Genomic DNA, 14,763 nt, shown 5'->3' on the forward strand with positions numbered 1-14,763 from the left:
TTAAAGGGAATAGTAAAGACTGCAGGTCTGAAACTGCAGTGCATTACAGTTCTATGCACATTTCATGACAGAAGAAAACAAGCAACTGTACGCTTCATGCTGTTCAGGCGTGCATACTGATTGAATTTTTATCCATGGGAACTGAAGCAGTTTGAGGCAGAAAGCCAACCACATAGATCAATGACATGCATGTGCCAGCACTTGTGCATGTAATGTATGTTATGGGTAGATTCTGCGGAGTCATAGGTGTTGTAACAAGAGAGGCACTGTGAAAGCAGAAAGCCAAAATGCAAAAAAGAGAAACACACTGCATTGTCTACTATCTAAGAAGAGGCAAACAACAGGTAACAGATATAACATATGGACAAGAACAATAGCGCTTTGAGTACTGAAAAAAGCGCTATATAAATGTAATGAATTATTATTATTATTAAATAAAACACAATGAAAGCAGACAGAATAGGTAAGTCATTTCAACGTTCCAGAAATTAGAAGTACAAGAAAGCAGAGCACAATGTTGTTTCATTATAACAAACATAATGTAAGCATACTAACAAAACAGTACAGTAATTTCTACATTTTCTATCACGTAACCAATTCTGGAACAGATATTGCCTAAAAAAGGAGAGCAACATGCAGGCAGAGAAAGAAAGGAGGCATTCAGAACAGTATGTTACAGAAAGGAATACATTCACTAACCTCACTTTCTTTTTAGCAACCTTCCTTGACAATTAAATCAACAGTAAAAGTTCCATGACTACACACTTACATACTACTTGTCACCTAGTTTTTCCTTTGCCTCAGGCAAACAGACTGACTAAATAAAAAGTTTGAAACTTTTCTGCCTCTGCCCAAAAAATACAATCTTAAATGCAACCTTATATTTACAGTTGGATAGTCTATGCTCCACAAACGTGCATCTCCACATTTGTACAACAGGTATATGTTAACTACAATATACTCAATCACAGCCATCTTTGCTTACCGATCCTCTTCAGTTTCGAGGTACCATACTAATACTCACGAATCATGGCAACATGCTGCATGTTGATTTGCAAATCCAAGTAAGAATTGCACTGTACTTTGTACATATGATAATGTTGACCCTGTGAACCCTATCAAACTAGCTTAATCCTACTCATAGCTATGAGACAAAAGGCCTATCCTAGCAGCAACTAATCTTAAACCAGGTTGTCCATCCCATCACAGGGCACACTCTCAAAACACACACTGAAGGCCATGTCACATTAGACAGAGCTTTCATTTACATAATCTTAAAAGACGGCGGAAGTCAGCAGAGTGCTCCTATGGAGTCAGTCGTATATCGTGACTTAACCAGCGACTCACTCTTACTAGCTCACAACTCAATCAGACAAAATGTAACAGTTTTGATTTTGTCTTTAGTCACAGGGACGGGCTGTGTATGCATGAGAGCTGACAACCAATGAATGCTCATCCAGAAGTACAATGCATAGAAAAAGGAACATAAGTGATTTAGATCTCACAAACAGACAAGAAGGTCGTCTGTCTGATGTCTCATGTTTTGGGAACCACAGCAAAATGTTCGGAGAAAAAAAACAAAAAACAAAAAACAAAAAAGGACCAAGATTGTGGCCAATCTCACTGTACATCCCTTTGTACAACACCGGCTCCATAAGAGAGCACCATTATTGGCTGAAAGGGATGTGCCTGCCCAAGTAAGAAGGTTGGCACTTAATCGGTAAATGTGACATTGCCAGGGATTTTCAGCTGCATAAACTGTCACTTGGCAAGTATGACATGCCTCATGACTAGAGATCACTTTGACTCTGGCTTTACTCACTCTTTTAAATGGGACTAATGTAAAATGGATAGTTAATTTAACACACACAATGTACTCACCACAAAAATGTAACTTTAATTTTATTGACCAAGATAGAACATTGGAGAGTCTCAATCCATTTCAGCAAATACATCAACGACTCTAGTCAGAACAGCTGATAAGCCTCTTCATATTTGCTTTCAATAGCTGTAGTAGTAGTATGAGCTGGCTGTTACTTTTCTCTACTAAGCTGTCCTAGTCTGGCATTAACTACCATTTCCCTAAGTTCTCCCTTTCTGATCTTGGAATACAAACTTTTTCAAGGGATAATTTGAATGCTTCAGGAAACTAAGAAGAAATTTTTAAAAATCTTCACATACACATCTTTATTCACAATCCAATGTACAAGTGGTGCTGTTAATATGTCTGAACAGGTTCAGACATTAAACACAGTCATGATATGAACATATAAAGCAACAAACACACAATTGAAAGAAACACTTGGTAATTGTCATTGTATTTCAACAAGCAAATAGAAAATGATAAAGGAATGTGAATTGTACAATATGAAAAGTTTTGGCAAGTGCATCGTCGACATGACCCTCCCATTGAGCTGTGCTATGGTTTTTGCCTTTGGGGATTTGGGGCGTACCCTTGTCAATTTTCACTTAAATGTCTATATTAGTGTTTGTGTCAGTCAAATAACCACTCTACAGTACATACTTGAACTAAGTACAATTTCTTTCTAGTTTTACTGGAAATTGAATTTTTTTTTTAGTTTCCATCATTTAGACTCCGTGATCCATTTAAACAAGCATTTGAAAACTTGACTTAACCTAGGTAATGATGAAAGGTAATTATTTAATTTAGATCACATAGCTACTGGACAACTGCAGTACTGTGTGTTATTTCACAGACCAGATATTACTGCATTACAAGAAGTAACAAAAACTGGATACGAACGCTTGAAATAGAACTCACTGAAAAAAGAATAACATGGCAGCACTGAGATTAAGAATGTCAGTAGTAAATGACAGCGCTTGCAGCTAACAAAATTTATACCTCCAAAGGAGTGGGTAAGGTGTATGCAGGTCCATGAGGCATTTGGAGGAACTCTTACTGCACAAGATGCTGATGTCAGTATTTATTTGAGAGTCACTTTGTAAGACATCGAACCTGATGCTTGTTGGAAACAATCAGGAAGGGACCCTGATGAAGTTGGATCAAGCAGAAACTTACACATTGTTGACAATGAATTAAGGATTTGGAAAAAGTGGGACATTTTTGCTGAAGTATAAAAGATGCAAGGAATAACCTACAAAAGTTGCACACAGTTCATAAGATTTTCTTCTTTAATTGAAGGAAAATGTTTATGCCAGCTGTGCAAAACGAAAAAACAACATAAGGAAGTGAGATGCGGCCAGTAAACAAGAAATAAACTCGGGTTGGGGGGGGGGAACACTGGAAAGGGCTTAGACGATAATGATCAAGTGGAAGAGTACAGAACTGGTTCATTGTGGCAGTGATAAGTAGCATTGTGATTAAAAAATATAAATAAACAAAAAGAGGGTGAGGTGGTTTAGGTATGTAGGGCAGAAGGCAGAAGAGGAGTGAAGGAAGAGGTGCACTGGGGTGGAGAAAGATAGGATCAGCCTAGGCATATCCTATATGAGACGGTTTATAAACTATTAATTATACTTCTTGGTCAGTTAGATCCATGTCATTGGATCTCTGCTATGTGTCAAATAAATGAATTTTAATACAAAGTAAAAAGTCTGAGCAAGGCAGCCAGTTAATAAAGATCACAGAAGTGTTTATTAGAGCAGCATACATTTAACACCTTTCAAAGCAAAGTGGAAACTGTTTAGCAAAAAACAGATCTCTTGTGAAGTACTCAGAAGAAAAAGAACACACTTCTCTATGCTATAATTAATGAGGGTGGATTTCATCATGCATAAGACAACCATCCATTAATCCAGTTTTGGGATCACAAAGGGTACAGCCTATCGATGCAGCACTGGGTACACACCCATATTCAATAACATCAGGGTAGCTTTGAGCTGCCAATTAAACTAAAAGACATCTATCTGAGATTCTAACAAGATCAAATTACTCAGGACGCACCATTACAATTTTCATTTAAAAACAGCATATTTAAACCAAAATGATCTCTGTCCATACTGAGGTTTTCACATTGTTTAAGTAAGTATCCCTGTTCACGCTAAAACAACTGTATGATGTAGACAATTGGCCACGCTGAACATGCATGCATCAGTCGAAAAATCCTTTATATGGTGGTAATGCAGCAGGCCGACGGGTTTATTGCAAAACCGTAACAATAAATTATTTGCCTTTTGTGCATATATGCAACATTCAAATCACAGCACCTGAAGTTAGCAAAATGTACATCTCCAAAGGAGTGAATGAGGTGTATACAGATAAGCAACCTAACAAATGCCATGAAAAGCTACTCTTCAAAGTCTGCTATGTTGGAATATGGTTTCCTTTCATGAAGGGTGACCAATCAGGAATTGAGACGTTGTAATAAGCAGAATCCACTAAGGTAAGGGCCATGTAATAAGCACAAACAAATCAGAGTTCAATTAGAGTCTGCATTTCAAACCACATACAGAGAAGGTGACCAAAAAATGGTACAGGCCCGTGTTGAGCCGATAAATATGATGGATGATCAATGTGTGCACAAACGGACTTTCTCTCAACTCTGGGCACAATGTAAACACTCAAGGTGTGTATGTATTCCAACTAAATTACACCCAAATGCAATTCAGACCAAGAATATATACGACAGTGTCAAGTATAAAATAATGGGGACAGTGTTTGCAAAGCAAGCTCTTATTCTCATGTACTTCATTGCACCTTTTTGGATTAACCATTTCTCCCTGTGCTAAAAATCAGGGATAAAGGTACAATAAAACACTCCAGTGAATGGGGAACCTTAATGTTAAGTGATTTAAGACATGCTGAAATTCATGTTGCAACATAGGCAATTTCATTGTCTTGTTGACTTTATACAATGCAGGAAAATATGCTGACACATGACATCTGAGCCAGTTAGTGCCAGTTAGCACTTCCTTTTGTTTTGTATTATGCTAATAAAATGAATAATGGAATTAAACTCAGCATATCACTTTTCGTGATGCATAATAATTTATTTTACATTTTTTTTTCATCCAAAGTGACTTACAACGTCTGAGATACAATTTGTTACATTTTTTTTTTATTTTTCCAATTGGAGCACATACAGGTGAAGCGACTTGCTCAGGGTCACTCAGTGTCAGTGGTGGGATACGAACCCACAACTGCAGGGTTTGAAGTCCAAAGCTGTAACCACCGAGCCACTGCCTACCTTTTAAAAGAAGTGGTCAAACAATAAAAAAAAAAAACTGTCATTACTAGAAGTCAGAAATCAAGAGGAATCAATAGGCACTGAAAAATGGCTTTTTTTGTGCACCCTGTAATAGCAATAAACCATGAGCTGCCTAGAGATTCCCCATCCCTAATATGGATCAGTCTTAAAATAATTGAAATACTGAGACTAAAAATATCAGAATGGTTGAGACTACTCACAACTGAAAGACATCCACTTTAATTCACACTTATGGTTTTGTTCTGAAACTGCTAATTCTTTAAACAGTCCTCAATTGCTGGTAAAACATCAGCATCAGATTTCAGGGATATCTCATATAAAAGCTTTGACTAGGAAAACCAGGGATGGCACACAAAGAGTTTGTTTTCCAAATGTTTAACATTCTACTAGGAATAAAACAATGGTAGACTCATTGTTCACAGTAGTTTTTTATGTGCCTTGTTAAGCATTCAGCTTATTCTCTATATGAAAGAAAATTGACCAGATGATCATATTTACAACTCATGCATAACAGACATCTCTAAAGCGTACTTTTTACTTACAGTACATCTCATACACATACATACATATTATATATATATGGTTGAAATAGTTTACTGTCAAATAATGCAAAGAGTACTATTTCAACCATTCTATAATCTGCTTCTCGCAACTGAAAGAGGGCACCGTGGCAGATGTTAGCCGACTTGCTGACCAACCACAAGCGTTACCTGGTAGGTAACCACCCATACAATCAGATTGTGATTCAGACTACAAATGCCATAAACACACACATATATATGACTGTAAATGCTCATTCAGTGGTTAAGTTTTATTTGAGTGCTTGAGTTGAGTGTATGTTATTCTTGAAGACTAAATTGTTGGAATTACAATCTCTGAATCAGCAGATAGGTTTCATTCCATATACTGCCTCTTAAAACAGCAAATGCAGTGAAGCCAGTAATACCACTGTAATGTGTGCCTGACAGTTTGTCCCTTTTGAATGATTAAAATAAAAATTCTCTTGTAGGAGGTGGGTTAGGATTCTTCCACTTGAGAAAAATGGGTCTAGAAGCCAGCAACATAGTGCAGGATATCACAAAAGATTTATAATTTAAATTATATAATGTCATTCAATTAGGTGTTACATTAAATATTGCTGTTAAAGAACAGAGAAATTTTAGATCCAAGGATGTATGAGAGATATGTTAATATTTAACCCAAAATGGTGTCAGGTTTAGAGCACTTCCAAAAAATGTGTGTTAGTTGTGCAGGCACTTAATAATAGTGTTCACAATTTGAATAGTAACCTGAATACCTTTCAGACAATCTCAAACAAGAGGTGAGTGTAATGAATATTTTTTAGTTGCATTTCAGTATAGCATGCTTTGTACAGATAATGAATTAAAATGTTTTATGAATGACCATCTGAAATTTAGTCTGAAATATTCCTTTACTCAATGTAAAGGTGAAGTCCTTGAAATAACACAAAGTCTAGAAATATTGCCTGTATCATCATTAAAACCATACAGTTAACACTTCAGGCATAGAAAAGTGGGGCAGGCTTTTTAAACTAAGTTTCTAGCCTTTATATACAAAGGTGGCGTACTGCCAGAAGATTACATTTAATACACTGTAGTTTATAGGATGCATTCCATAAAGATTCTTCTAAATGTCTGGATGCCTATTATCTTCGATAAATTAAATACTGTATAGGGTAAATTTGGGTGGAATATGTTATTATGCTAGGGGGCAACTGATAAGAGCATCTTTATTATTAATGCACATCCTATAGTATTATTCTATCTTGGAAGAATCTTTCCTTCTATAGCTAATCAAGCAGGTGTATTGCTTGTCTGACTTCTACTTCTTTGCAAATTATCAGTGTGCAAACATTCACTAGTCTAGTAGAAGAACTGAGAGTTAAGCTGATGTCACATTACACAGTCTGTAGTAGGAGGGTATCTCAAACTTCACTATAGCAGTTGCTATCAATTTACTAGGATATACCTTGGGTGATATGGTTGACTAGGTTTCACTGGCAATGTACATGACTACGTAACAAATTTCTGGCACAGTTTCATATTTACAAAGTATCATGAGCAAGCCAATAACATGCTGCAAGTTGGAGCCAGCGCTCATGCAGAAGGGTTACAGGTGCAACCAAGTTCAGCAGTGATATCTGCCCTTTTTTTATTCCATTCTACCAAAAAACACAAAACATCAAATAGATGAACCCCTCTGTTTGCAAAGATCAAAACACCCATGTTTCTTATTAATTGGTACTGCATTATATATATTATACTTCTGACTGTGTACTCATTAGTTTTCAGCTCTCATACATATAGAGCCTTTCACCTATGAAATAAGACAAAAACAAAATTGTCAGACTATTTGGACTGAGTCACTGGGTATGTCAAATTGCACAAATGGTGGTCACGGGTATGTGCTGTGACTGCCCACAACTCTGTGTGTTTATGTACATGAAGTATTCAACTGAAAATCACTGAAAAAGTTTTATTTTTCCATTTCATAGATTGATTTGTTGATGTGTTTAGAAAAAGGTCACATGCCAGTAGCTTACTTTTTTTCACTTTAGTAATTTTTGCAATCTGTAAAGGCTCTCTCTCTGTATCTAAATCTATCTTACAGCTAATGAACTTACCGCTCGTGAGGTATCTCCAAAGTCGATTTTGAGATTGGCCATGGCCTTAATGATCGCCATGATAGACTGAATCGTGTTGCTGTAAACCACAGCTCTGTATTGCTTACACTCCTCTTCAGAGTAGCCATCTTCATGGATAATCCTAGGGAGCAATAAGCATATGTCAAACAGTACTACTACTATTTAAATTAATAATTTCCTTTGCTTTTATCAAATTCGATATTATTAAAAACAAAAATCAGGCAATATGTTTTTTAAAAAATATATTTAGTAAAAATGAAAAACAATCAGGCTGAGTATTTACCCGGAATTCTACTTTAATAGATTTTAAACTGCCAGTTGTACCTACTGTAATGTATTTCTCTTTGTAAACATACATTCTTTTATTTTTTTATATTACTAATGTAACAGTGCACACAAATAATTTCACAGAAAGGCAGGTTAAAGAAAAGAAAAATCCAAAAAGCTAGCCCTTACTGTGTCTTATTCAGCTAGACTCGTTTAATCTGTCTTATTTGTTTGTTGTTCTTAATACCGTCTCTAAACCACATACTACATAAAGTACTCTTGTCTACCATTTCCCCTGTGAACACGCAGAATTAACTGCAGCATGGACTCCTCATTATATTGAAAATGCATCACATGGCCCAAGTCAGCACCTATGGGTGCAATAGCTACTGATAGACCTCAACCTTTAAAATCTTGCGTGCCCTAACCACAACAAAAAACTGAGGTGTTATGATGAATGGTCTATGGTGTAGAACAGTTTTAAATAAATAATCATGCCCAAGAGCGTGCAGGCTCAGAATCAGGTGCAAGTGTGAGTGAGCGTGCTTCGTTCCAGGGATGGTTGGGGGGTGTCTGGCTGATCGCGCATATATGTGCGTCAGTCATGTGCCTCATTCTTACCTCGGAGGGAGCACCATCTCATACCGGCACCCAGTTAGACAAGGCAATATAAGGGAAGCCTGCACGGCAGAAGGGGAAAAGAAATGGGGAAGAAAGGGGAAAAAATGACAGGTTAAAAAGAGGAGAAGGAAGACATGATTTGGAGAATAGACCTGGTACAGAGAAACAGAGGTGGGCAGCCGGGAGGAGAGCCCCTAGGAGGGGCGTAGGGGCTGATGCTCAAGGGTGTAAGGTGGACACTCCAACTAAGCATGTGTTTTGGAGTAGCTGGAGTGGCCCGATGCTCACTCCCGAGCAAGTCAGAGGGTTAGCAGGAACCCGAGTCTGCAGTAGAAGGTTGGATGTGCCCATCAGCAGGACGTTTCCCCATGATTCATAGAGGATAGGCTGGGAAAACATCAGTTTTAGAAAAGAGGTACTGGGAACTGACTTGGTAGAATGTTTTCTGCTTTGAGGATTTTTAACCTCTTTTTAAAATATTATTTATTGACTTGGTTTTAACCTCCACTATTGAACACTCTTTTTATGGATTATTTATGAATGGATGTACTGTACTTTTGAACACTTGTTTGTTTTTTTTATTGATTTTATATAAAAGCACTAATGTATTTTTGCACCTACCCCTTGCTGCTTGTGTGTGTCGTTATTTGCCTGGCTCATCTTGGTTATGACTATCAACGGTTGGGGGTTCAAAAAGTTCCCAAAGGGTGACAGGAGCATGGAGACAACCTGCACCATCACAGGTGTCTGTTCCAAAAGGCTCTTTCAGCACCACTGTCCATTACTCTGTGAATATATCTTCGGTAGTTGACTCGGTCTCAATTCAGGTGCCTTATGTGAAAGTCCCAAAAAGGTTGTTTAACACACGTCACTGGCACAAATATTATTCATTAACACCTCCAACTCACAGCCACTTACATTTTTAGCATTGTGCAAACTCATTCATTAAAATGCACAAACACATCATCTGTATGTATTTGTATATTGCTCTATGAACACAATGCATGACTAAGTAATTTATTACATGTAAATAAAATATGGAGATATACTACAATAATATAGTAAAGAATCAAGACTAAACATATGGAAAACTGTTAATCTGGATAATGTTGTTCATTTAAACTAATTCCCCTTTTAAAAATATAAAATCAACAAGAAGAAAAACACCCATATTTTACTAGTTGTTTTAATCTCAGCAATAGTGACTCTGCTGCCTCTATAACTAATTTCCTAGTCATAGTCTATTGATGCCCTGGGTCAATTTTTTGAACAGTGAGAATAGATCGCAATGAGCCCACTGAGCGATTTTTAAGCAAATTATGTAATACATCAATCTGTTCATTTTCTGAACCTACTTTTTCCATTACAGAGGGTCATGGAGAGCCAAAGTCTATCTTAACATAATGTGACATAAGACAGGCATTGTATTATGATGGAGCACAGTCTTTTAAGTTTGCACCATGACACACAACTTCAAATTATTTAGATTAGAATAATACAAAAATTGGAATTTGACACTTTTAATTAAGAAAAAACACATACACACCTGATTTGACATTATTTGTAGTCAAACTGATGCTGTTCTGATACAGAGCATAACTGATTTACATCAGATGAATTTAATATGCTAAACATATACACAAAGACACATTCAAAACACTGCAGCAGAACTGAAAAAGGATGAAGGCAACATTACAGATATTGCAAATTATGGTGAATGCATGATCATCAACAGGAAATCATCATTGTGCTCCACATGCACACTGGAGGTTATAAACAAAACTAATTAAATGTTAACAGCCTGAATTTCAAATGAGACATTCCTCCATTGAAATGCTACATTAATGTAAGCATTGAGACAAAGCAGTACAGAGATGCAGGCTGTATTTGTAAATCTGAAGTACATTTCCTACTTTTGCTGTCAAATTTGAGATCTTTATGTTTATTTTGTGCCTCATCTCTCCTGGTGTGAGGGGAGGGAAAAATATATCAAAAATATTAAGTGTAGGGCTATTATTTATGGAAAATAACCAATAACCTTAAGTGTAAAAGTATTACTGATTTACTGATGTAAACTTTGAAATCAAATGATGACGCTTTACAAGAAAATGTATTTCAATATAAATTTATTACATCATATCACCAACAGAAGGCATGCTATTAACAACAAAAAGGTACAATTTAATAGAGACTTTACTCAGAATGCTAAGAAATATTTTTCTGTAAATATAACAGTGGGCCCAAAATGTCTATTTCCCATATGAGTTGATACTGCTGTATAATCAGAGTTAATCATGTGAGCTTGTATCCTGCTATAATGTGTATCAGGATATTATTGTAAGTTTAGTGTGAAAATCCTCTAAATCCCCCGACACTAGGCCACAACCCGGATCTAGTGTGAAAGAGGCTTACTTTGCATTCAACTGTGAAGAATGTAAAGATTCATCCTGAGAAGCACTTGTAAATACTAATAAGAAGGTGGAATGTTAAAATGATAAGACCTGACACAAATGGTAGTCAGCTGATGATTGAATATTATGGATAATCTATCATTTTCATCTAAAAAGAATGGATGGGAGAATAAGTTGCAAAGAGAAAATAAACATAATCCAAAGTATGTACAAGATAAATGATTTCACTCACTTCATCTGTTTCACAATAGTACTTTTCCCAGACTCTCCAGCACCTATAATAAAAAAAAGAAACGAAATTTTATTACAAAAGCATATTCCTTCAGCCTTTCCAAATCAAACATTTCTTTTCAATAAAGCCCTCTGTTCTTCTACCAGCAAGGGGAGGAAAGAAACTTAAGTCCAATAGTCTTTCATGTTATAATAATAATAGTTTGTGTCACTGAGCCCTGACCTACGCTGACAGGGTTACAAACAGGTACAGTTTATAGCTGGAAAAGCAAAGGGGCTCCACTGGTAGGGGCATTCCTAAACCCTGACAAGAGGATTGCTGCTTTTCTTCATCCACAAAGATATTCCTAGACAAAACGGTATGCTTACATCTCTTGCAGAATTATGTGCATCCCAGAAACAGATCCAATACAATTAAAAATTTCGTCAAGGCCAAACTTGTGTGTTTTAATACGCCCAAAGAACACAGCAGATGCTATACTCTGGAGAAAATCTTAATTTTGATGTTAATTCAAACAACTGCCAGGGTCATTGTGAAGGATTTAAAATCTCTTCATGGGTCAAGAAGCTAGGAGCCTATTAGTAGCAGGCAATATGGCCAAAAATCCTTACAGTGTAATTAAAAATTAACAGTTTCAGTAGATATGGTACTGTATTGAATACACTTTTCATATGAAAAAATGTTTAATAAATAAAATGTTATGATTAATTCTGAATACAGATACACGTCTCATCTGTCAAAACACTTGCTAAAGTCTGCTATTGGCATAAACAGCAGCTATTCACCTCTCTTAAGAAGTTCACTTTATTTCTTTCTCACTCACATGTACTCATGTTGTCTCTACTACTGCCCCCTTCATCAAGTCAACACAGCATCAGACACAGTTTCTTACAGACTTACTGTATGTCCAAATATAAATGATGTACAAGTTATTTAATTTTGCCAGGACTTTTACAATCTGCTCTGTTTAGTCATGGGACCAGGCCTATTGATTTGCAGAAACAGTTCTCTGGCTACCTTGTAGCCAGAATTTAGGAAACAATTTAGGAAACATTTGTGAGAAATGTGGCTGGTGAACTGAGAACAAGTGAAGGAATAAAAGCAGGTTAAGTCATTCCTTATGAACACTCAAGCCAAACAAGGAAAGACAGGAGGTTTTACTAACAGGGCACTTCATATATATTGGGACTGGACAATAACTGAAATGGCTGGTTTTGTTCTATAGACAAACAATTCAGATTTGTGATAAATATGAGACAAAAACACATTTTTTATTCTTCTGCACATACAATGCCTTGAACAAAAAATTCACCCATCAACACTTTTCCTCACATTTTACTGTCTTAGAATAACTTAGAAGTTTTCCTCGGTGATCTGTGTCATATTTTGTAATGAATAAAATTAAATGTGACAAGTTTTCAACAATTTAGGCAAAATAAAAAAACAACATTATGATAATAAAAAGCAATTCTTTATCAACAAGAATCATTTCTTTCAATTCATCTAAAAGAATAAATTTTCTCGCTCTCATTGAAGCCCTACAATATGGACAAGCCTTTAAAAAATGTTTTCAAAAGATAAAAGAGCATTCTGATTCCAGATAAGAACAATTCTGAGAAAGGGTACAATACAATTTCAAAGGCACTGAATATCCTTGTAGTCTGTTGAACAGGAGTGGGGAACAAATATGAAACTACAGACACACTATTTTATATTTAGACTTTGTATTAAACTTGACTGCTACAAAACAAGGGTGCTTCTTTGGAAAGCTACTGAAAAACTGAGCCAAGTACCCTGAGAAAACCAGTTCTGGCACAGTGATAGAAAGCAAGCTCCAGATTGATGGTGACATGCCTACATATAAAACCCAGGTCCCATGGAGCTGTGAAGCAGCATGCTCAACCACTAAGCCAACCAACTGTTACACAAAATATTAGAATGAAAAAAGGAGGATGACTGGGAGTAAGAATATGCAACCCTTTTAACCAAAATCAATTCACTACAGCTAACAGCCCTAGTGCTAGACTTTATTTACTTGGCTTCATCTTGTCAAATTCAGCTCAGCCTATCAACAAACAAGTCTGGTATTCAACACGTTGCCTGGCTCTACAATTATTCATCTTCTTTCTCTGGGAAAGCCATTCATCTGCAGAATCAAAATGACAGCTTAAACTGGAAAGATTTTTCTGTAAATGTTAACAATGAGAGCATTACTGCAGTTAAATAAGAATTCACCTCTCTTAATTATGTAGATAAATCATTTTAATAAAATATCATAGAGGTATGTACCTGAATCATAAACAAGTAGAATAGGGGAGTCTATTATGTCCTTTTTATTTTGAATTAAAGAAGTACTTTATATCTTGACATATTTGATTTTAGACCATCTGTTATTCTGAAGTCACAAGTAATTGCTGTTATATAAGACAGCAAAAATACATTTGCACAGCTGATACTTCAAAGTATTGTATTCCCCAAAAAATTTTACCCGGAGAAACAGCCTGAAGCACACTGCGCTGGTTTATACAGCACAAAACAGCTTTGCGACCGACACAGCTGTAGGCCTCTTTGCATACGCAGTCTGGCACATTCCTTTACCACTCCTCCAGATCAACTAGAACAAGTCGCTGCTGCTTTCTGAAGGGCATTAGGAACTTTTGGCTTAGTATATTGCTCTAGGTGTGCAAATAAAGACTTTTGTGCTAAATACCGCTCAAAGTGGTATGAGAAGGACAGCAATTAAAAAGGTAACGCATCTAGTACAAGAGGATAAGTATGTGAAAGACTGCATGAACTGGATCTGGTCAGCGGGAGAGATCTTAGTCTATAGAGAGAGAAAACTGAATCTGAAATAAACTGGAGCTCAGAAAGGATAAGCAGAGAGTTAAATGGAGGTGGTGCAGTGAAAGATCCAGTTAATTTCTGAAAGAAGGTTAATCAATTACACCACTCTTTTTCTTGCATTGTCAAAACCACCAAGGTGCTTTGTGTGCATGGTACAGTTAGTCTATAAATCTGCATAACTAGAGGTTTGCTCAATGTTGACGTAGAGAGCCAAGGATGCCTTGTAACCAAGTCTAATGTCTTTAAATTCCCCCTATTCAATTGACATATTGACATGGCAGTGTATATTTAGAACAGTTTTACAAACAAAATTATGTACTGATTTGAGGCCAAATAAAACAGCAGGACCTAGGTTTTATGCCCAGAGACAGCCAAACTAGTCATTCATGCCCCTCACCCCAGTTCCTTGATTCCTATTGATTCCTTTCTGACAAGAACTGGAAATCTGCCTTTTCCATCAAGCTGAAACTCATTTAAAGAAAAAGAAAAAAAGAGTCATTACAATGTTTTGCTTATTATTCTCTTGCCAACTGT

General features: G+C 36.4%; 1 protein-coding gene across 1 annotated transcript in view; it reads right to left on the bottom strand.

The window, feature by feature from the left end:
- Nucleotides 1-14,763, bottom strand: part of gnai2a (guanine nucleotide binding protein (G protein), alpha inhibiting activity polypeptide 2a) — a 159,551-nt gene that overhangs the window by 31,928 nt on the left and 112,860 nt on the right. Inside the window, exons 2-3 of the mRNA XM_028824619.2 lie at nucleotides 11,386-11,428; nucleotides 7,834-7,975 (exon numbers count right to left, since the gene is read on the bottom strand). Coding sequence (XP_028680452.1) covers nucleotides 7,834-7,975; nucleotides 11,386-11,428 — 185 coding nt within the window. The remainder of the gene's footprint in view (nucleotides 1-7,833; nucleotides 7,976-11,385; nucleotides 11,429-14,763) is intronic.

This window comes from Erpetoichthys calabaricus, chromosome 18 (genome assembly GCF_900747795.2).
Source record: "Erpetoichthys calabaricus chromosome 18, fErpCal1.3, whole genome shotgun sequence".
NCBI lineage: Eukaryota > Metazoa > Chordata > Cladistia > Polypteriformes > Polypteridae > Erpetoichthys > Erpetoichthys calabaricus.